At 37.2% G+C, this 22,997-nt stretch overlaps 1 protein-coding gene across 3 annotated transcripts; it reads left to right on the top strand.

Moving 5' to 3' along the window:
* Positions 1 to 1,052: 1,052 nt before the first annotated feature.
* Positions 1,053 to 19,305, top strand: lingo4b (leucine rich repeat and Ig domain containing 4b). Of its 3 annotated transcripts, none has more exons than XM_039619934.1 (3): positions 1,053 to 1,275; positions 15,915 to 16,020; positions 16,174 to 19,305. In XM_039619934.1, exon 3 carries the CDS (start codon positions 16,186 to 16,188, stop codon positions 17,998 to 18,000), a length of 1,815 nt encoding a protein of 604 aa, XP_039475868.1. In that variant the 5' UTR covers positions 1,053 to 1,275; positions 15,915 to 16,020; positions 16,174 to 16,185; the 3' UTR covers positions 18,001 to 19,305. The 3 variants fall into 3 exon arrangements, with proteins under 3 accessions (XP_039475868.1, XP_031612602.1, XP_039475869.1); XM_031756742.2 differs by lacking the exon at positions 1,053 to 1,275 and adding an exon at positions 14,631 to 14,737; XM_039619935.1 differs by lacking the exon at positions 1,053 to 1,275 and adding an exon at positions 14,822 to 14,909.
* The last annotated feature ends 3,692 nt before the right edge of the window (positions 19,306 to 22,997 follow it).

Here is a 22,997-nt window from a genome sequence, read left to right as displayed (position 1 = left end):
GTCAGATGATCAAATAGACTATAAAACTTTCCTTGACCACTTTTTCAAATAACTGAACTTAAACAAATCTCCTTGAAATGAAAACTGTCTACATTAGCCAAAATTCTAAATCCAATTTGTCCTCCAAGCCAACAATAAATACAGATATAGGTTTAAATGTACGGAGAGATATATATGCTTATATAAGTAATGTGCATTAATATCCATGTACCATGGTAGCACTGAAATATAGATATCAGCTTTGCATTTTGTTGCACGCAAATTATTTAAGAAAATACTTTGAAGTAGTTCAGTATGCATGTATAGTAACTTCTCTCTGCCAGGTCCTATTTTGTTGATTTCTCTGTAATGTTGAGACTAAAAAAGGGTCTAAGTATAACCCAGCAGAGTACCGTAACTTAATGAAAACATTCTGTTAATCAATTTTAACCCATGATGCTCTCAGAAGGCTAAAATTTCTCTATTACAGAAATGTGACTGTATTTTCTGTTTTTTTTTTATCGTTTTTTATGTTCTTTTTAGCACTTCAGACTCACGACAAACCTTTGACCATGTAGATATGAGCAGGAACAAGTTTAGGGTAAATATAGTACTCTTAGGTTCAAGACTTAACTTATTTCCTTATTACATTGCGTTTCAATTCGCATCAGATAACCTCATACACAAAATATATCATTATAGAGATATATAATTTCTATTTATAGCGTTAAACTAAAATGTTGAAAAAAATGGATTAGTATAATGAAACGTGTTTTTGAGTGGTTGTTACAGGGGCAGCAGCGCATGTAAAGGTTGATGAGTAATAGACTCATTCTTCGTTACACTACTCGTTACGTGCGGATTTGCAGCTCCGACGCATGGCACCGCTCCAGCCTTAAATCTGTGTGACTTTTGCTCCGTGAGCTGAGCAGAGGGATGGAGATGCGGAGGGCGCAGCATCAGTAGCACCGCGGTTTGAGCGCAGGAGCTTCTCCACAGAATCAACCACTCACAACAACACAGAGACACAGTCGACCTAAATTACTTCAGTAGCGCAATTATTGGACAACTCCCGGAGGTATTCGGCAGTTAGAAAAGGAAATTAATGAAGAAGGAGGGCGAAGTAAATTGCGCGACTCTGGCGTGACAGATGTTGGAAAAGTCTGGCTGAATGTAGACCAACCGAAAAGGGAGAGGAGGGAGAGGAAAAGCGTCCTGAACAGAGATGAGCACGCCTTTCTGTGGGAGATGGGCAGAGAGAGTTGAAGCGCTGAAGGCTTTAATGCGATGATTCAGGTGAGTTTCTTTATTTTCCTACAAACTACTTTGTAGGGTTCTATGAACCAGTCCTATAACAGAAATAGGCCACACTATGTTTATTTAAAGCATGAGTTGAGCTTAACGTTAGGTCTTCATCTTAGGGTAGGTTACTCTAAAACGAACCAGTGTTTACTTTATACTTTATTTTCTCGTATTTATCATTGTAGAATCGCTAAAGTTCGCATTCTTACCACTGGTCGCAGTTCTGTGACAACTTAAACAAAACTGAAGAAAAAAAATGAACCAAACATTTACATTATTTATGTATCTGTAGCCTACTTCGTGTTTCTATAACATTTAGTCCAAACCAAGTCTGTAGAATTGCAAAACAGATAGTAAAAAATATCATAACAGTTATAATGTGAAGAACTTTTGTGCCATTTATTGTGAGTTGTTTGGGGAGTTTAAACACTGACCTATATTCATGGTATCACCCCCTATTTTTTCTGTATGCGTTTATTTATTTTACTACTTGAAACCACCAAGAAAAACATACCCTTAATGTTACTTTAATGTTCAGCCAAGTTTTTTCTAGAGGTATGCTTGTTTCTTCTTGTTGTTGTTTGTGTTGTGGAGTTAGAGTGTCCATGGGAACAGTAATCCTCAGGATAGTTTGTTCCATAAACCTAAAAAAGGGCCACAGCAGACTGTGTTTTAACAGCGTTTAGGCAGGATTACTGACAGCTGTAACTGCAGCCTCATTTCCCCCAGGGACAGTGCAAGTCCCTCCGTTTGTCTTTATATTCTATACTACTTTGTAGTATACGCCATAGTATTTTCAGTACTATCGCTGAAAGGTATGTTTGTCAGTTTGCTATTATTTAAGATATGATCATCACCTCACCTGTAGTCAGGATTCACATTTCAGTGAAGGTACAGATATGAACTCAGAGCAGCAGCGAACTCTTTGTCCCCCCCTCCTGTCATAATGAGGACACACATCATATTGGTTGTGGCTCAGGAGGAGCAGATCACCATCAAGGGAGAACCAAGGATTTGACACTTGGGATTCTGCCAAATGGGCAATTTAATCAGAGGGCATTTTATGCACAGGAAGTATGTCAGTCTCCTTGTTAGAAACTGATTTATCTGGACTGTTATATTGGGCAGCCACTCCAGACCTCAGTTGATTGGAGCCTTAGGCAAAGAAGTACAAGACAAGTTTTTAATTGTTTTTCAGTTTCATTGCACGGCTTCAGTGGCAGACATATGCAGCTGGGTCTTGTGGTATGTTGGTTAGACAGTGAGTTTGCATCCTTATGTTGTGGTGAGTTTATACCTTTATCTGTATTATTGTTTGCGTGATATCAAAAAGAATGAAATGTTTCTCCTTTGTTTTAATGTTAAAAAAACTTAAGTAAAGGTAAAGAACGTTTTTTTGGACATAAGATTTCAAACACAGTTGTGATGAATATCAAGGGCTTTTTTGTACTGTAGGAAACTCAGAATCTTTGAATTTAACCCACTTTAGGTCAAAGTAGGTAAAAATAACTGGAGTTTAATCAGCCTTGGTCTGCTTTCTATATGGGAGGAAATGCTCCCAGGTAGAATCCAGACATTCATTTTATATCTACCAAAGAAGTGATCTTGAAGAGCTTGGCCAGATAAATAGTGTAGTGAGCCTCTTTGGTGGAAAGAAATATCATCACCCCTTCAGTTTATAGGTCAGGGATTACTTTTACTGTACTTCTGAATAAGTCAGCAGTAGGTAAGTAATTTTATAGGCATAAAAACAACTTGGAACCAAAGATATGATGCATTAACTTTGGTTTAATAGAGTCCAGTATATGTGTGTGTGTATATATATATATATATATATATATATATATATATATGTATGTATATATATATGGAGAGAGAGAGAGAGATATCGATATCTCTATCCATCTATCTATCGATCGATCATTGTCTGACTCACAAAGAGATTGAAATGATTATAAATTTAAATTAAAACATACTTTCTCTTGAGCAACTGTTAACACTGTCAACAACCCCACTTGTTTTCTGTGGTAGAAATTTTAGACAAGGTTTCGCTTAATTAGAGTGTGCTGTCTACATTATTAAAAAATATATGTTTGGCTGTTATTTGGCAGCTTGAACCTAAAACATTTGTGGGAATAAATATTCTGGAGAAAGAGAAAAATTCTTTATAAAGCAAAAGCAAGCTGTTGTATAATATTAGGTTTTTATTAATCCTAACACACTGTTTGGGTCAAATTTGACACATTTTGACATAGTCAAAAAATAGTCTAATTTTTTACTGTTGTATTGGTCTTATACATTTTTTCTACATTTTCCTTGTTTTTGATCAGATTTGACCCATATCTTTTTAGATGGATTTTAGATCCATCAGTGTGGGTCAAATCAAATAAATGATGGTTTTAGGGGATCTTAAAACTGTAACACTGTATATTTTTATGCGACATTGGTGACAGAGGACAAGAGAGACCTTTACACTGTAACAAAAGCATCACATCACCTATAGCCGTTTATTATTTCCTCACTTATCCCACAGAGACAGGCTCTGACTGATCATAGGGTAATCTGAAAAACAGTGAAACAGTAAAACAACATATATAGGAACAGAAATCATGCAGAGGTCAGAGGGTGATTTGAGACATGGTGCCTTGACATGAGATCTGGAATAGATAGATAGAGAGACTATTTACACATTAAAACTAATCTGTAGTTCAAAAACTGTTTTACGCACTTATTATGAGGTAATTCTTGGCCTTACATACTGTAAAGGTACAGATTAAATTTGGCATTTTTGTGAATTATTTTTTGATTTATTTGTATAGCACAACTTTTGCTCATATGTTTAATGTATTTTCCTTACCTGTATGGTTAGTTACAAGCAAACTTTTCTGTTCAGCATCCGTGAGGATAGCTTAAAAATAATACTTTACAATACTTCAAAATGACACACATTTCCATATAAACCCATCCCACGAGGAAAAAAAAGAGACATGTAGGTGGGAGATTACTTCACTGGAGCTTTGACTTTTTTCCAACTGCAGCTTCTTAATACCAGGCTCCGCCAAAGAGCTGTCTGGGAGAAGGTGTATTTTAGCCTGGAACAATGCATCCTCATATCCCCCAGCCGCAGTTTCAATCTTAACAGCTATGAGATTAACATCGCAGTTCCATTTAGTACTTCTGCCCCCCTTCCTTTTTGTGCAAAAGCTAAATCTCTTAATTTTCACATGAGGCCATGTGCCGTTGTTTGCCTTTTCATCAGTCTTAACTTATCCTGGTTTTGGAGGGATTGCACATGAAAACGACTCCTGTGTACTGTATCCAGGGCAGAATCTGCACAGCACATTTGAACTCACAGTACACAACACTCACTATTCAGGCCACATAGTCATTTGAAGTCCTTTTGTAGATGAACAGAAACATCAGATGTTTACTGCCACTGGAGGAATGTAGTCAGGGCTTGAATAAAGACTTGAAAGCCACTGGCCCATGGCTTGTGTTAGCAGCAGTCTTGTGTTGTTTGGCCATGAAAAAGAAAAAACTATATAATAGAGGATTTCTTTCATGCTACATGTTTTTCTAGGTTGTGTTTCCATTTTCATGATGCATGTGTCCTTTCCAGTTTATTCTATTATTTTGTTAATCTGTAAGCCATTAACCCATTTCACATATGAAGACTAACCCAACGTCCAACAAAGAGTAAAGCATAGGCACTTCCTAAGCTTTTCTATGGTGAGCGTCCAGGACTGTCTCCTTCAGGGTAAGATATTGTGAGGGCAAGGAAAGAGAAAATCAAAAGGGGCATTTCCAGTGTGTCACTCTTACTCTGTCTGTGTATTTTTATGACTCTGATGCTTTTTGATCTACTTAATTCTACTGAAAGATCTATAGGTTGTCATTCAGTGAGTGTGCTTAATTTTATCATCAAGTAGTTGGTGAGTCATACACTGGGGCCATTCAAAGCACCTCACTTAAGAAAAAATAATGTATAGTGTGGTGGGTAACACAGTTGCTAGTTTAATTCCAGCCAAGGACATAAATCCCCCCCTGGGTGTTGCAGCAGGAGGGTCATCCAACGTAAAACTCTCCCAAATCAAACATGCAGAGCTGAAAGTTAGCATGCTTCAAACCATTGTTGTGGTTACTGGAAGCTCGATATGTTGTAAACAGATTGAAACCACAGTAGGTCTCAAGCTTCTCGATCAAGCTGTGTTTTGTTGTCATTCACACAACTACTTTCATCAGTTTTTGTATGTGTAACTGAGTGCAATTTCATGAATGTCTTCAAGGACATGCTGTTCAAAAGCACTTCCTCATTTGTGTTATTCATTGAATCAAGTCTACAAAGCCGCACAGAAAACAGTCTGTGAAGAGATAAAGAGATCAGGGAACCAGTTTGATGCAGCTAGTATAAATAAGGCTGTGACCTCAGGGCTTTTGCTCCTCCTTTTAGTGCGGACATTGTGAACACGTATAAAGGGTTTAGGCTTTAGAATTTGGACGTCATTAAACGTGAACTAGTTTTTCTGAAGCAAACTCAGCTCCTTAGTAACCTACCCATTTCCTATCTTTATTCCAGACAAATATATCGTGCCGCTATTGAAAATATCACTTCCTGTTCACTAGGAAGATTTAATAAAGCAAACGTCTTCAGGCCATTAACCGGGTCCTTTCGCTCACCCCATTTAGCCATAGTCATAAAGGCTAGACAATATTTGCTCTAGGTCAAAAAATAAACAAATAGAGAACTAGATGGAGTGGCCAGTCTTTACTCAATGCTCCAATCAGAAAATTTCAAAGAAATAATTAAAAGTATTTAATACAGTATTGTGAAAAGGAGTAGTCAAAAGTTTATGTCCTTCTTGTCCAATTCATGGCTAATGCTGGGGCTCACATTGTAGTATTTCTTTCCATCTACATGGTGTAACTGACTGCTTCTCAATGTAAAAATATAAAAAACTAAGTATATTAGACCTAAAATTTCCCTCTTTCAGAAAAAGAAAAGGCCGTATTATTTAATGTTGTTACTCCATCAAGACGTCTTCACTGTGTTTTGGTGGAGGATCTAATGACAGAGTGTGTTGTACCCTGTTCAAATCACCAAGCTCTTTAAAAGAATACTGTCTCGAATTTAGGAGCGCAGTTCTATGACATCATCAGACTTACAATTTGGGTCATTCCATCTCAAATCTATGTGGGTCTTCTACTCGACCATCTCCAATTTGCATAAAAATGTTATGGTCCAAAGTTTTTTCTTCTAAGTCAATTTGTATTTTTTCTTACTTTTGTTCTCTATCACTTTTTTGTTAAGTTTGGACAGATTTAGGACAAAAATTATGCAGAAGTTGGACGGCAAAATTCTACCATGTTCATAAATATTCATTATGCTCAATTCCTCTTTGACGATGATGAAGAGTCCTACCCAAGGCACTGGCAATAAACCCCCGTTTTATGAAATTAATAACAAAGGGGACTTAACCAAGTTTTTTTTTCTTTCCTTTTTTTTCTGGTGAGACTGGGACTAAGTCACTTTCTAAATAGCAGTGATTTGTTTCCGTTTGCTTTTGTGTTGCTAAGACTGTCTGGGCAGGCTTGTGGTAGCAGCCTTGGCTGGTATCAGATTAGCATTAGCATTAGGTCTTCTAAAAAAGAAAAGCTCCACCTGCACAAAAGCGAAGATTATGGAGTTGGTGGATTTCTGTAAAGTAAAAGTTCATTCTATCTTTGGTGTTTGTAGTGATTTATAATTTGGTTCATTTTAGATGAAAAATATTATATAAGGAAATGTGATCAGACATTTTTTAAGACATTTTTTAAAGACTTTTTAATTTCTTTTATTTTGTTGTTTTCAGATCTCAATTTTCTTATTTTAGACCTTTTAGCTATTTTAGCTCTTAATTGTTTTCCTTTCCCGGATTCTTCTAGATCATTCTTTTCTCCCACTGTTACTTATTTCTACTATTTTCTCTTCCCTTTGGTTCTTTTCACCGTACTTTTTAGTATTTCTTTATTTCATACTTTATATTTCTTCTTTTTGCCTCACACATTAGTTTTCTCTTTAATGTTCTGCAAAATTATTTCTGTGTACTTTTGCTGGTAATCTTTAATTCATTGGAATTTTGTAGGATCCAGGTAGTTCTCCTGATCCAGGCAGTTCTGTCTTTTGTCTTTCATGACTATATAAACATAATCTCTCATTAAGCAGTTTAAGACCCATTCTGCTGTTCTGATTGCAGCTATATTCTGCACTCGGTAATTCAAGTTGTCCTGAATTATTGAGTGTTTTATCTCTGATCTGTTGCAGGTTAAGAGCCCTCAGCTCCCTATTAATGTGTGACCTCCCATTATCTCTTTGTTGTATAATGATGGATCCAGTGCATCATATCAGTTAGCTGAGATGACCTCATTTGTCACATCACATAGGGTGCTGCGCTGAATCTAATTCCCTTCCCTCATTTATTTGTGCTATTATTAATATTGCAGACGGTGCACTTTGCATGACGTTGCACAGAGTCTTAACTCTCTCCTTGTCGGAATGAGGAATTACAGCAAAGTGCTTTACCCAACACACAGTCTGGAACAAGGCTGATGTGAGTGAATCTGTCACTGTGACCCAGTTCCACCACACATTAAATTGGTAATCACACCAATATTCAATCACACCATACTTAATGTGTCTGTTCTTTCTTCTTTCTTTTTCTCTCTTGGCAAAATCAATGATAGTGACATGCATACACCAAGAGATAATAGAAACAGAAAAAAATACACTCTAACTCTTAAGAGACACACGCTAATTATTTATAACCAAGAGCTTTTAAAATTTGGACGCTGTTATGATGGGTGATAATGGAGTTTGTTCTTAACAAAAATCTTTACCATGTTAAAATTAGCTTAATAAATCAATCAATGATCTTTGGCAAACAATTAATACAGTCCTATTTGTCCCAAGCAAAAACTTATAACCATACTGACACACATTCTTCTTTATCTCAGTTGGACGTGTTAATTTCAAACATGCAACCAGGCAAGAACAATCTTCCTTTGCTATACTCATATATTCACAGGTCTTTGGTTTCCTCCCAGCATTTTAGAAGGTGATCAAATTAGAAATGTCTTACATGTCCTCCACACAGATTAGATTCTACCATCACAAACTGGATTACGTAACAACACCTGGCAGCTGATATGTACCTGCCCATTATTGTTTCATTCATTAAAATTTGCATAACATATCTTAAGTACCGCAAATTATATATATATTTTTTATGCACATTTTCTGTTAAGTCCAATCACAAATTTAGTTCCCAAGTAGCTACATGACTGTAGTATTAATAGTAATTTCAAACCTAAAGAACTGTGAGAAAATATGAACCATATTTCATTTTGCATCTGTTATGTATATTTTTAACATTTCCGTTGGAGCTGTTTATAAACCCAAGTGTTGCTGTTCGACTCTCTGATAGGCTGCTAACTGCAGCCAACAAATAATCGTGTAGGAAGGTTTCTCCTATTTGGACAGTATTCATAAACCAGTTATGCGGCCAACAGCATCTTTAGAAGATACACCATGCTGTTGAGTTTATATACAATTTACAAAGCTACTGAGCCAAGCTTGCTAATGTTAAGCTGATGTAAAATACATCTATTGGCATATATTTTATGGCCATTATAAGCTTGTTTGAGAGCATCATTATAAATTAATATTAAACAGAATTTTTTCATGGAGCACCAAATTTGAGTCTTTCAATATCAAACGTCTTTTAAGCCTTTTTATAACTTTTTGTATTTAAGACCAAGAAGAAAAAAGTAATAAAATGAAAAATGTATGTACTTGAATAATACCGTACAAATTCATAGTATAGCGTGGACTGGATGCAAGAACTTAGAGCATTATGCTGTGTCCACATTATACAATTTTGGGATGTACTTGATGAAAGATGACAATGTAAAAGAATAGTGTCAATATCGTGTTTGTGGTTCTGTTATACTGTAAGAAAGTTCAGTATTGGATGTCATAACGGTGTTGTACAGTACACAGTGCTTTACTTTAAATTCAGCACAGTAAGGCATGCTAACCTGGTTGCCCTGTTTTAAAATGCATTGTGTTTTCATGTAACCTTTAGATACAACACAAAGTTAGTGTACCTCAGTTTGTTTTGCATGTTTCTCAATATGAAAAAACATAACTTCACATTATATCACATGTGATATCGATTTTAAAAAATTAGGACATTACATGTAAGTCCTTTCTTAAGTATAACTACTCTTCTTTCTCCCCTTCTTGTCTTTCTTACATTTTTCTCAACGACGTTATCCTGTACTCTTTTCTGTCCTTGGAAAATGCATTAGTTGTGCCTACAGATAGCAGACACGTTGTGTGACAAACTGCACACTGCACAAACAGTTAGTGAAATTTTTTGAGCTTATAAAAATATTGCATTTGAAATTGCCTGCCACTTAAAAAATGTTTCTGCCTTTGTGCTAGCGTATCTTCTGTAATACTAGTTAGGTGCTGAAGTATTACAACCACAACTTATAAATATCCAAAAAACAAATCCAAAAACACAGTTCCAGATCGTCCCTCTGCATTTTAACCCCTGAGTACAGCACTATAAATGATGCATAAATTATGTTTTTGCTTCTTTCATCTCTTTGTATACAAGAATCCCCAGTGATCAATTCACCTTGTCTTTTGTCTTTTATGTGTTATATATTTAGGTGTTAAAAATGCTCAGAGATTCCATTGGAGAAGAAAATTTAGTTAAATTTATACAGCACATTTAAAAGTAAAGCATTTTGTATGCTCCAGTCGTATGACAGTATACAAACAAATAATGGAGGAACTGCATTGTGCGCTGCAATTCATTTCTTATCATCCAACAGTTTGCATGCACTAAACTTGATGTCTGGGAGTAGTGTACGACGTCTCTCAGTGTCCATTTAATTTATAGGATTGCTAAAATCTCACAGAGTGTAGGCGTATTTAGAATACTACAGAATCCTGTCACCCAGCTAAAAACCTTTTTAATTTCCTCCTTCTCACTTAAGACTAAGAAGCATTAAGAAAAGAACATCCGTGTTTCAGAATAGCATCCTGAAACTTTACATCACTGTGAGACACTAAACTCAGTACTGCAGGCTAATCAGCAGGTTTAAAAAACTGCGCAATAAGGCACACAAAGGACTTTATCCATAGGTCATTTGGGTTTTTGAAGCTAATTCTTCTACAAATGTTAATGCTGTTAACTAGGCCTTTTTACCAAACTGCCTTTCATGATATTTTGCAGGATAGATTTTGCAAGTTTATTAATAAATCAGGTACTTGGTGAGTGAATGATTCTAGTGTTTTAGTTTGTTTCACTGTGAATTAAAATTAGTTCAGTTCAGAAGTTAAAAAAAATAGTCAATCTTGAGTTTTTTCACACTTGGGGGCCATTTTTTCCATCAAGTATGCAGCGTGTCTCGGATTTCAATATAAGATTCATCATTTTCTACATTTGAACACCAAATGGATAGATCTCTGCATTATTTTTAGTATATCATACTCTTTGGCAACCTTGGGATTTATAAATTCAAATTATTTTGAATGTTTGTTTTTGTTGGTTTCAACAAGATTCCACTTATTAGAATAAGTTAGCGACCAAATGCTGTGACCCTGCTCTCAATGGGGTAAAACTATAGTCAGTAATTTTGCAACTGTAGCTCCTTTTGTGGTTCAGTTTTTCTCTGAGCTTTTACCCTTGTATTTCAGATATTTTCTTTATAGATGTGCCTCCTGACATGAGCTTGTTTACAAAGACTTCCTCAGATACACCCAAAGGGGAAAGACCAGGAGACTTGTGTTTTCTTTCTATGCGCTGAACAGCTGTTCTGCCAGTAAACCCTTTAATATTTGCTGCTTGCATGCAGGAGGTCTCAGGGGCCGTCACATTGTAGCAGGTGCCAGAAGCCTTAAAAAAAATGGAAATGAACAGCTCCACCATCGCCCCCGTCAAACGTGCTTTTAACAACTTGAGTGCACACACCCACACAGAGAAGACACAAATTCATGCTCTGTGATCCCTGCACTGTTGTTCTGTTCCAGCCTCTTTAATTGGGGATTTGAGCCAGGCTCTTGTCTTTCTCACTGTGACAAGCTAAAAATAGCACTTTGACAAGTGTCAGAAAACTCAACCGGGCTCAGACTGTGCATTCTGTGTCAGATGGGCTGCTTGGCGCAGGGATTCATGCTTGGGGCATCCAAATTCAGTGGAGTGGATACTGCCAAACTGTCATCCTGTGGCCCATGTGAGCTCATGTTCCTGTTCCATGCACCTGTTGCTAAAAGAACTTTTCTTTTCATCTCAGTAATTGGATTCTGTCTGTCACAATTCTTCACATTTTGCTTGAAGTCCTTTGGTGACAAAGAGATCGAATATTAAAGAACTCAGCTAAGGTGGAACTTTAAAGGGCTGAGTTTCAGAAAGACGTCCCTTAAAGCTAAAGAAACCACAGTGCAGGCTACAAGAGGAGTTCAGGTAAATTGAGAGTCATTGCCTCTTTCTTCCTCGTGGCAGTGTTTTAGCAAAGTAATGATGCAAATTGCTTTTCAGTGAGTAAATATATGGATCATGTTAGGTTTGATAAATAAAAGGGACAGCAAAAACGTCTCATTTAAGCTGTGTTTCACATTTCTGGCATCAGCATAAACAAACAAGATCAATACTCATGAAGCCATCTCAGGGACTTTTCTAGTCACAGCAGTCATTAATGGTATGATGCTTTTAATTTAAATAATTATAATCTTAATTATAAGGGAAGAACACGGCAACTTTGGACAGTGAAGAAATGACGGAACCTGCAGCAACACTAGGGCAAAGAAGAAAGTCCCAATGTTAACATGGGTTGGAAGCTAACCACAGACTGATGTAAGGTGATAAGAGCCCGAGTTGAGAGGCTCGATGAGTTATGTCTGATGAAAGAACAGAAAAAGGGAAAGCTGAACAGAGTATGGGAAGGTGAATTATGTCGAACAATTATGCGACAGTTGGAGCTCATCCAATATACTCTGCCAAAGAATTGTCTGATGAGATGTTACATCACTGATATTGTTTGCATTTTGGCAATGTGAGGGTTTATTAGGTAAGAGCTGGCATCTGCTTGGCTTTAGGAGAGTGGATATTTTTGACTCATGCAAAAAAAGGCTTTTGCAGGGTCATCAAATGGCAGCTTCATATTGGTCAATCAGAGTCTGCAGTATCTTGCCAGGCTCTGGCAACATAAGCAAATCCCAGGAACTGGATGGAACGAGTTCTCACAGTGATCAAACAGCATGCTTACTAAACAGAATTAAACTGAAATGAACCAGAAGCGACTTCTTAGAAATGCCTGCAGGATATTTCTAAGAAAAATATATAATAAAGAAATACAAATATACATATAAAATTGAATTAATCAGAAATAATAAAACACTTAGAAAGACTGAAACAAAAAACAGGAAAAAGTTTTATTATTAACAACTCATTGTGATTCAAAAATGAAACAAAATATAATAAAAATAAGTTATTTGCAGAGTGTGATTTTCAATAAATGATTTTTTTTTTAAAAGCTATTAAAATAAGTTGGTAGCTTGTTTTGGAAAGAAATGTATCTATGAAAATAACTGCAACTATAGTAGGCAAGAATATTAAACCTGTTTGTGTATTCCTAAAGGTAACCACAGATTTGTATTTATTTATTTTATTAAATGGATTAATTTAACCCCTAGTCTCCTCATCTTCAGTCTTCTTTACTGATTCCCCCTGTAGGAGGTCTACTGCAGTGTGTTGACCCTCGTTTGCCCGCATAACTACAAACAGTACTGTAGTAAAATATGATGATCCGCTGAACTCTTTTCATCTTTATCTCGTTCAGTTAGCTGTGTAGCTTTTGGACTGTAATAACCTATTGTTTCTTAGTGGCATACTGTAAAGCCACACATGGATCAAGGTAGATTTGGAACACAACCAGAATATCCCCCCATGCATGCAGCATCAGCTGTACTGTCAAAGAAGCCCAGTCACTGACAGGGAAAGTCATTTGCACAAAAAACAAAATTGAAAGTTGTAGCACTAAGAATTGCTAAGGTAATATTAAAAAAAAAAAAAAGTTGATGAAAAATAATTCAGCATAGGAAAAGGTAATTTGACCAAAGTGGGTGAAATACCTCTGTATCTATTCTAATTTTTAAAAACAGTAAAGGTTTTAGGATTTTTATTTTGTGTATTTGTGTTTATCTTGACAACTTAGTGTCTTAAACCAATACAAACCATGCTGTAGTCTATTACTGTGCATGCGTGAGCAACTACAGAGTAAGACATATTTAAATGCAGGGAGTTCTCCTGGAAATACAGATATAATATCTGATTTCTTTTCATTTGTGAAGGTTACAAAATTTAAGGGGGTCCTCAGTTCTCCATTTGTGTCTATGTCTATGTTGTTCATTCTAATGAGAAATTGTATCATGAATAGAAACAACAAGTGTTTCAGTATGATAGAAAATAGAACAATTAACACTGTAACATGACACTCATGTGACCACAATCCACACAGGGTGAGAAATAACAAATGCATTTATTTCCTCACTTTCTAATTTGATGGACTGGTGAGTCCTGGGTATAACTCTGGAGTTGTGACCTTTGGCTGGACTGTATCTTTATGGTGTGCAGATAGACGCAGGGGAGGTGTGAAACCAATTGCTGATTGGCTGGAAGGTCTCGGCAACTGACAGGGTACAGGCCTGGGATATCTCCCAGCTGTCAGTCTCTGTCTCTCACAACCTAGCTCAGGGGAGGGGGGGTATCAGCATATTTAACTTGTGAACCCCACCAATGGACAAAGCAAACCAATACAGTTTTGTAAAATACTATATTTGCTACTCATGGTCCATGGTCCATTTCTTTAGTTTTTTTTTACAGTTTTTAAAGAATATAAATTTAATACCATGTTATGTATTTTTTGTCATTTCTAATAGTTATTTGAAGAACTTGAGCTTGAGATCACATATACTACATAAAATTAGCATAAGAATTAACCTGCAGAAACAAAATAATAAGAATAATAATAGTTCACAAACACCAGAAATAAAATGTAACATTTTACAGCCCATTTGACTTTAGCTGTGGTCAGTAAAAACTGGGAAATGACCAACTATGCGTGGCTGAAGTCCAACATTTATCGGTGCCTTTCTTGTGTGACTGCACTCTAATATATTGGTCTAAAAGGAGTCCTGTGAGTCTAAGAGCACAAGTGTTGGGTTTGTGAGTCAGCGCTCCCAGCCTGCCAGTATAAGAGCTGTTTGCATGAAGAACAAGGATGAGACAAAGACTGTAGAGCTCTGGGACTGTTGGCAACTCAGGCACTCAGAGGAGAGGCTGCAGCGAGGGTGGGTCCACACTCTGGAAACTGTTTGATGGTGAAGAGTAAGCTGCAGCTGCTGCAGGTCAGACACCGTTTGGTTTTGGTATTTTGGGGATTATTTTTGTATTGTATCTTTTTTTAATATGAAAGGAAATATTCTGTGTGAGTGCAGTTCATCTTCTGGACTTGGAGGTTTTCATGCAGCTGTGGGAAAGTGTTAAGAATTAAGATTTGTTTCTTTTAACGTCTGTTAGGTAAGATTTGTTCTTCATATTTTAGCAGGTCTTAGTGGTAGTTGTTGGAGAAGGGATGCATAATTTATATTACATTCTACATTCACCATTTTCTTAAATTCAACTGGCAAGGCAGACAGCAGCATTATGTAATTTACTGATATTTCACTTTGCAGCATTTTACAGACAGCAGGGCTCTTATTTGACTCTGTTCCCTAAAGTTTGGAGGTTGCTTTTACTTATCACTCAGTAGCTTCGCTATTGTTTTAGAATATGTTTATACAAGATTTATGCTGTTATATTTTCCTACTTAATTTGTACCAACAATGGAGGCTGCTTTGTGTTATCATGTCTTCTAAACATCTATATGAAAATATGTTTATCATTCTGGTGCTTTACTCTAAAGCAACACCGTAGATCAAATTAAGGTACAATTTAAACAAAAGATATTTGTGCACAAGTCTTGATGGATTCAATAGCTCTAACACTGACTGCATTAATATTCTGTTCATAGTTGTGAGTAATTAGAACAGATTGGCTATAAAAATAGGCACTTTCTGTTGTTCACTTCCTTATGTAAAAATGCTGTTGCAATGCACCTAGTGACAAGCAAAATTAATTATGCAATATACTGATTGCAGGATTCAAAATTTACACAATCTTGAATCTGGATTTCTTTCACTTTGGCAGTGATTGGTTTAACACGCTGGTCAAATGGTTGTCTTTCCCCTCATGTGAGATGCACACTGGTGCCTCAGACACTATTCTGTGTGTTGCCAGATGCTACAAAATGAATCATTTAACTCACAGGACTAGGTTGCCTTCTAAGAAAGCTGTGTTTGTGGTGGTTTTTAATCCATTTGGTTTGTCCTGCTAGGAACACTAAGCTGATTAAATGGATGGGGTTAATAGATCTTACAACTAATAAATGATGAAACTTACTCAGCCTTACAACTCAGCCTGTTGTGGAGTTGCCATTTTTTCACTTAGTTAACCTTGGTTTTTCTGATTTTCTTTTATCCTCAGGTGACACAAAAGGGCATGTTGTTGACAGAAAATCATCAGTGGACTTAAGCTTGACTCCAACTTGACTGCCACTGGTTATGAAAATCTGCACTTCAAGACTAGAACGGTATGTCTTGATTAAAATGTAAGCTTGTGAGGGCAGTGAATTCAATACAAATACATTTTGCTTACACTCTGTCTTAGAAACGTAAAGCTCTTATAGAGAAAAACATGTTTATAAATCTTTTTAAAAAAGGTAATTATCTGCATGTCTTTTCAGGCCGGGCGTAAGATGTTTGTGGAGTCAGTCGTCCGATGGGGGTTGTGGAGCATCCTGCTCCAGTTTGGACTGGGCGTATCTGCAGGAGGCTGTACTCCACGCTGTCTGTGTCGACCTGAGGCCAAAGAAGTGATCTGCTCTGGAAAACACTTAAATTCGGTGCCAGAGGCCTTGTCCAGTGATGCCAGACGTTTGGATTTATCCCGCAACAGGATTAAGACTGTGGGACGCCGCCAATTTTCTGGCCTTGTGAAACTTCAAGAGTTGGACCTCAGTGATAATATAATCTCCATGATTGAGGTAGAGGCTTTCCTGGGCCTACAGAATCTCAGGACACTTCGGATTAAGAATAACCGCCTCAAGATCATCCCAGTTGGGGTGTTTTCTGGCCTGTCCAGTCTGAATTTTCTGGATTTGAGCCAAAATGAGATTTTGGTCTTTCTGGACTATACCTTTAAAGAAATGGTAAATCTGCAGACACTGGAAGCTGGTGAAAACGACTTGGTCTTCATCTCCCAGCGTGCTTTCTTTGGTCTGCAGAATCTACAGGAGCTCAACTTAGACCGTAGCAACCTGACCTCAATTCCCACTGAGGCATTGTCCCAGCTCCAGAGCCTGACACGTCTACGAATGCTACGCCTCACCATTTCTACACTTCCCAACAATGCTTTCCGAAAACTGCAACACCTGCGCAGCCTCCTGATCACAAACTGGCCAGCACTGGACACTATAGCTGGCAACAGCCTAATTGGTCTAAATTTGACCTCGCTTGTTATCAGTAGCTGTAACCTAAGTGCAGTTCCTTATTCTGCACTCCGTCACCTAGTGTATCTGCGCTTCCTGGACCTGTCCTATAACCCCATCACTGTTATCCAAGGTAACCTGCTTGGGGATCTCTTGAGACTTCAGGAGTTACACTTAGCAGGTGGCAGCCTGCTACGAATAGAGCCGGGAGCCTTCAGGGGACTAGCCTATTTTCGCATGCTTAATGTGACATCCAATCAGCTCACTACTTTGGAAGAGAGCGCCTTCCATTCTGTTGGGAACCTTCAGGTGCTGCGGTTAGATGGGAATCCCCTAGCATGTGACTGCCGGCTTCTCTGGGTGTTTCGTCGCAGAGTGCGGTTGAACTTCGATGGACATCAGCCTACTTGCTCCTCTCCTGATACAGTAAGACAGCGTGAATTCAAAGACTTCTTAGAGAAGGAACTTCCAAGGGTTTTTACCTGCCGCCCTGCTCGCATCATGCACCGTAGGCCGCAAGAGGAAAGAGTAGAGGAGGGCACTACTGTTCTCTTTTCCTGCAAGGCTGATGGGGATCCATCACCATCTATCACCTGGATCTCATCCCATAAAAATGTGATTTCTCCAGCAGGAAGAATCAGAGTTTTACCAAATGGAACTTTAGAAGTGCGTTTTGCCCAAGTTCAGGATAGTGGCACATATCAGTGCCTGGCAAGTAATGCAGCTGGCAATGACACTCTGACTGTCAGCTTGTATGTGAAGGGGCTCCCACGCAACCGAAACATGTCTTTGTTCACAGAGGAGGGCTTGGTAGAACCTTCAAATACCCAAGCTGCAAACTCCTCAGCTCAAATGGCTAAGCCATACCCATTCGATGCAAAGACCTTGATCATTGCAACCACCATGGGCTTCCTGTCGTTCCTTAGCTCAGTTGCCATCTGTTTTGTCTTCATGTTTTTCTGGAGCCAGAGCAAAGGTCAAATTAAACACACTGCAACTATTGACTTTGTTCCTCGGTCTTCCATGGGTGGAGGGGGAGGGGATGGAGGTGATGGTGGCAGGTTTACCATGAAACTCATTTAAAGCTGAGTTAGAATTAAAAGGAGTGTTCATATAGAATGTGAGTTCTTCTGTATCATTGGTGATTTCCACTGATACACTCAAAAACCAACACTACTATTTAAACACCCCTTAAGAAGGCAAACGGAGCCAGTGTGATGCACTTGTGCCAGTCCTCTTCTAATTTTAGAGTTGAAAGTTCCATCTCAGCACCAACTTGGCAGTGTTATCTAACTAATGAATATCTTATGATCCAGGGATGGGATAATGTTAGCAGATTGTAGGTGGACCTGTCTCCTGGTTGCTGTGCATTTATTTTCAAAGACTTGTACTTGGAAAAAATTCCTTTTTTTCTTTTTTGAAGCATGTATTTACTAAACAGTTATAAATCTCATAGGTTTATGTAGTGACTGAGACCACAGTTAGAATTTCACAACTATCATATTTAAAAAGTACCAGGTGCTTGTTTAATCATCTGTATTGTACTAATGTGCTAACTTTTGCTTTCTTTTGCCAACACAGTATAAGCCAAGCTAATTCTGGCTAATTCTGCTTAACAATTGAGATAAAAGACTGTCAATTCAGCATTGGTTGTAAGACTTTAACATGTACATATATAGCCATAAAGCTTTTGATACATGCAATAAATTATTCGAGTAGAGTAGCCAAATAATTTCTTATTCTTAATTCAATTGTTACATTTTGGACATTAGAACTTTTTAGAACGTTTCAAGGTTGCTGAATTGGAATTGATAGCTAACCCTAATGTACATAAGAATGTATCCTTTCCCTTTTCAAACAACACATTTTTCAGGTCTGTCAGTCTTTTTACAGATGTATTTAGCATGTGATTCCATTTGATGAATCTTTGTTCTATCAAAAATTGCATTGATTTTGCTTTTTATATAAATATATACAGCAGGAAAAAAGTTAGTTTTTTTTTATATATATTTATTTTGTACCCATCCCATCCCACCTTCACCTCTTAAAGACACACACACACACACACAAGCTAAAAAATATGTGCCTCAGTAACATTCTCACCATTGACAGAGAGAATGCTCACCTGATCATTTTCATCTTGTAAATATTTAGGTCAAGGGCGTTTGTGTGTGCACTGTTCATTCTGTCATTTTATCTAGTTCTGGGGATTAGTGTCACTCAAATAATGCACTCTTTTTGTGTGTAAACTGAACCGTGTAGATGCACCACGCACAAAGCAATGCTTTATTATGCCATGAGAGAAGGATGTAGGTGATGCAGCATCCACATGTTTGTCTATTATTTGATATCTTGTAAAAATGACTTTTCAGTGATATGTCATTAAAAGCCTACATTTAATTCTGGTGTGTATCCGTGTACGATGACTTATTTGCAATGTTATTGAATTAGAGTGTAAAAAAAAGCATCTTATATCTGCCAGCAGATCTTTACCTGAAATTATTCCATTGTTGAAAAAATTGGCAGCTCTTAGCTTTTTTGCATAAAGAAAGCACTTAATCTCTTTGCTGTAAGTCTGTTGTGAGGAATGTGTGTTTCAGTTTGATCCAAAACGTAGCCTTGTTGCCTCATTGTAAGACCGCAAAGCTACAGCTGGCACTCAGCCACACAGATGTACATTTGTCTTTTTCTTTTCTGTGAAGTTGAAGGATTATGTATACAGAAGAATGCTAGTCTGGCTGCCTTTTATTTATTTATTTATTTTACATTTTTTCCAGAGCCACTTGTACCACATACAAAATTACAAATAATCTATTTAGTTAGACATTTACTGGCAGTTTCTTTCCTCCTTACCTGCATACATATCTTTTAATGCTGACTCTCTGTTCAAAACACAATATTGTCCCTGAGTGTGAGATAAATGTTAAATAATGAACCCTCGTTTCACCTTAGCACACTTCAGAGACTTGCAGTAAATTCACTGGACAGAAAATAATTTTGTTTGTCTAATGCAGTTGCCCAGAATAACCCAGAAAAATGGAGGAAAAAAAATGATAATCACGTGTATGAGCAGAGATTTAAACCCTTTTGGATTACCTCTGCATGTCTCAATCTGTTATATAGGTCTGTCTGGCGGGTGCTATCCTCCAGCCCAGCTTGGCCCGTCATATTATCTATTTTAATACAACTATGTGCTCCCATTGGACAGAAAGCCAAAAAGGCAGATTAAAGTGGTGTTTATAAGTCACTCCCCTCATGACTGGCATGCCCACACCACTGAGAACACCGTGGTCTTTGCTCTTAGTTCATTTCAGACTCCTCTATTTTTAATGCAACTATGGGAACATTTCTTTACAACATAAGGTGCATTTTAAATTTATGATGTTGGTATTTATTTGACACTATCCTTAATGACAAGGGAATAGGCTTAACACCGAGACCATCTAATCTACAACCAACTAACAAAGGTCTCAAAGCAGAGTACTGGGTCTTTTTTATTACCGTTCTTTATTTTTATCCTCAAAGAATGAAAAGTCAAGCTCCATTAATTTAGAAAACACCTTTATCTTGATGTTTTGTTGGGGCTGATATTCTTAACTGTTTCAGTTTTGATTTAACATGGCTTTGTAGCCTTAACTGCTGTAATTTTCTTGTTTTATCAGGTGTGACTCAGTTTCAATTGTCCTAGTGTGGACATAAACAGTCCCTGCAGGCCTTCAGATAAAAGACCCTCAGAAAAGAAAAGAAAGAGAAAGAAAGAAAAGACCTCGGTGGCAGTATTACTCTAACTAAATTGAACATGACGCTACATTTTCAAACAGAAAAAGGTAGCTTAAGACAGATAGCAGGCTTTTTTGATATGAGTGAATTTCTAATATGATCACTCCTTATGATGACTGCATACTAGAAAAAATAGTAAAACTACATTGAATAACAAAATGCTGTTCCCACAACCAGATATTTCACTGCAAGATTTGCTATTTCATTACAAAATGAACAAAAAAGCTTTATATGTAATACTGACATGCTCAGTATGAACATTTTTTCAGACTTTCTACACACATGTTTCTTTAAGGAATAACAACTGTTAAAACATTGACTGAGTAGGAGTAAAAAGGCAGGCATCAGCTCTGTTTACTGATGTTTTGTCCATGTTACTCATAGTTTTTTTATGCTGCGGAAGTAAATGACTGTGCTGACTGTTTAGTCACAATTGCTGACTTTGTCTGATCACTAAACTCTTAGATGTTCTTTTATTTTATGTTGTATCCTGGTCTTGTCCCAGCGCAACACAGTTGAAAAATGTTGGTGGCACTATGAAAATAAAGTCAAGTGAGGGAATCACCAAAGCTTTCAGGCCTAATCCTCTTTAGGGCATCAAGACTTGTACCAAATCTCATCACAATCCATTCAATATTTTAGATTTCTCGCCACACTGGACTGACTGACATTACTGTGCTGTGGTGTGCAGGATTTTTATTTCACCTGCTCAAAGAACTAATTAGCAACGCTATCAGTAATAATACATTACAGAATTTTACATCACTTTTTTACTGTGATATGAAATGACCAAACAAGACTGAAAGTATTCAGTATTGCCTGTTTCCACTGTTATTCTGCAGTTACTCCTACTGTAGAATAGAATAACAAGCATACTGTTATTTACCTCACTAATCTTTAAGTGTTTTGCAAGTAAATTTCTCCTTAAATAACCATTTTGCATCATTTAGCTTGAGACACTTTGAACTAAAAGGGAAGAATTAAATTAATTACAAAGAAGACACAGGCACATGCACATACTCACACAAGGTATTTGCTAATTTAATACTAATTCACGTGAAACGTCAAGTTTTTCAAATCAAGTTTGAATATGCTTACTTTTAAAGCCTGATCATTATACCAATGTAAACAAGTGCTTAACTAGATTCATTTTAGTTGGTGAGTTTTACTTAATGGTAATAAAATATCTTTAAATAATTTAACTTTAATTTTAATTAGAAATATTTAAAATAATTAATACATTATTAAAATGTCACAGTCAGAAAGCATTTTTATTTGCCACGACTACAAACTGTGTTGTTAACAGGTTGCTTCACGCATTAATGGACTGGGACCCTTTGATGCAGATGACAGTGTTTGAAATATCTATGTGATACTTTTAGGCTTGTTTTCTGTCCAACTACAGAGAAAACAAAATAAGCAAGCAAATTAATCATAATCTCTGTTAAAGGTTAATTCATTATCATTAAATATCAGATTTATCTTGCTTCTGTAAATTGTGTTAACTGTAAACTTCAATTTGACAGAAAGCCACTCCGGGTGGTCTTAAAACTGACAGGACAGCCTTGTTGTAATCCTTAGTTTGAAGTAATTCCCAAAATTCTGTTCATCTGGAAGTAGAGTTTTCAATGGGAGAAACGTTTCCCCACTACTCCAAGTGACTTCTTCAGTCTTAGTTTGAAGCAATGTTCCCTCTAAGCTGCGCACGTGCGCAATTGCGCACTGCTGGCACGGTCTCTGCGCACAGAAAATCTGCGTTGCGCACAAAACAAAATTAACCTGAATTGAAATAAAAATTAATACTTTAACAATTCTGTTTTGCAGTGTTAGTCAGTAAGTGACTGGCTGCTCCCTATGGGATTAGAACGACGCCACCTTTCCCATAGTCCAGCCAATAATGCGATTCACATTCATATGCAGCCAATCAACGTTGCTGACAGGCGATGACAGCATCCTTATGTGCCGACGCTGGAGTTTTAGCTAGCAAAGCGGCGTGGGTGATGTGGAGGGAAGCCACGTTAATGACAACGTGTACAATCATTGGAGATGCGAGCAGTACAGACGAACAATTATACCAGTTTTTAAATTGTGTTGATAGGCCACGTAACACCAGAATTATGATAAAAATATATGCGGTGTTTGGTTTCCTTCCTGAATACTATGTTGTTTATATTTACTGCGGGAAGAAACGGTAAAAACGGCGTTTTATAAGAAAAAAGGCTGGAAAGCACTCTCCCCCTGTGAGCAAAAACAAACCCCCACCCCCCTCTCTCTTTCCTATTCGTCCAAAAAAGTACCAT

The sequence above is a fragment of the Oreochromis aureus genome, linkage group 11, assembly GCF_013358895.1.
Source record: "Oreochromis aureus strain Israel breed Guangdong linkage group 11, ZZ_aureus, whole genome shotgun sequence".
NCBI classification, from domain to species: Eukaryota; Metazoa; Chordata; class Actinopteri; order Cichliformes; family Cichlidae; genus Oreochromis; species Oreochromis aureus.
The sequence above is the reverse complement of the archived record's forward strand: the minus strand, read 5'-3'. Positions and strand labels throughout refer to the sequence as shown.

Excerpts from the sequence above, each read along its gene's own strand:
- lingo4b (XM_039619934.1), top strand. The coding sequence starts at position 16,186 with ATGTTTGTGGAGTCAGTCGTCCGATGGGGGTTGTGGAGCATCCTGCTC.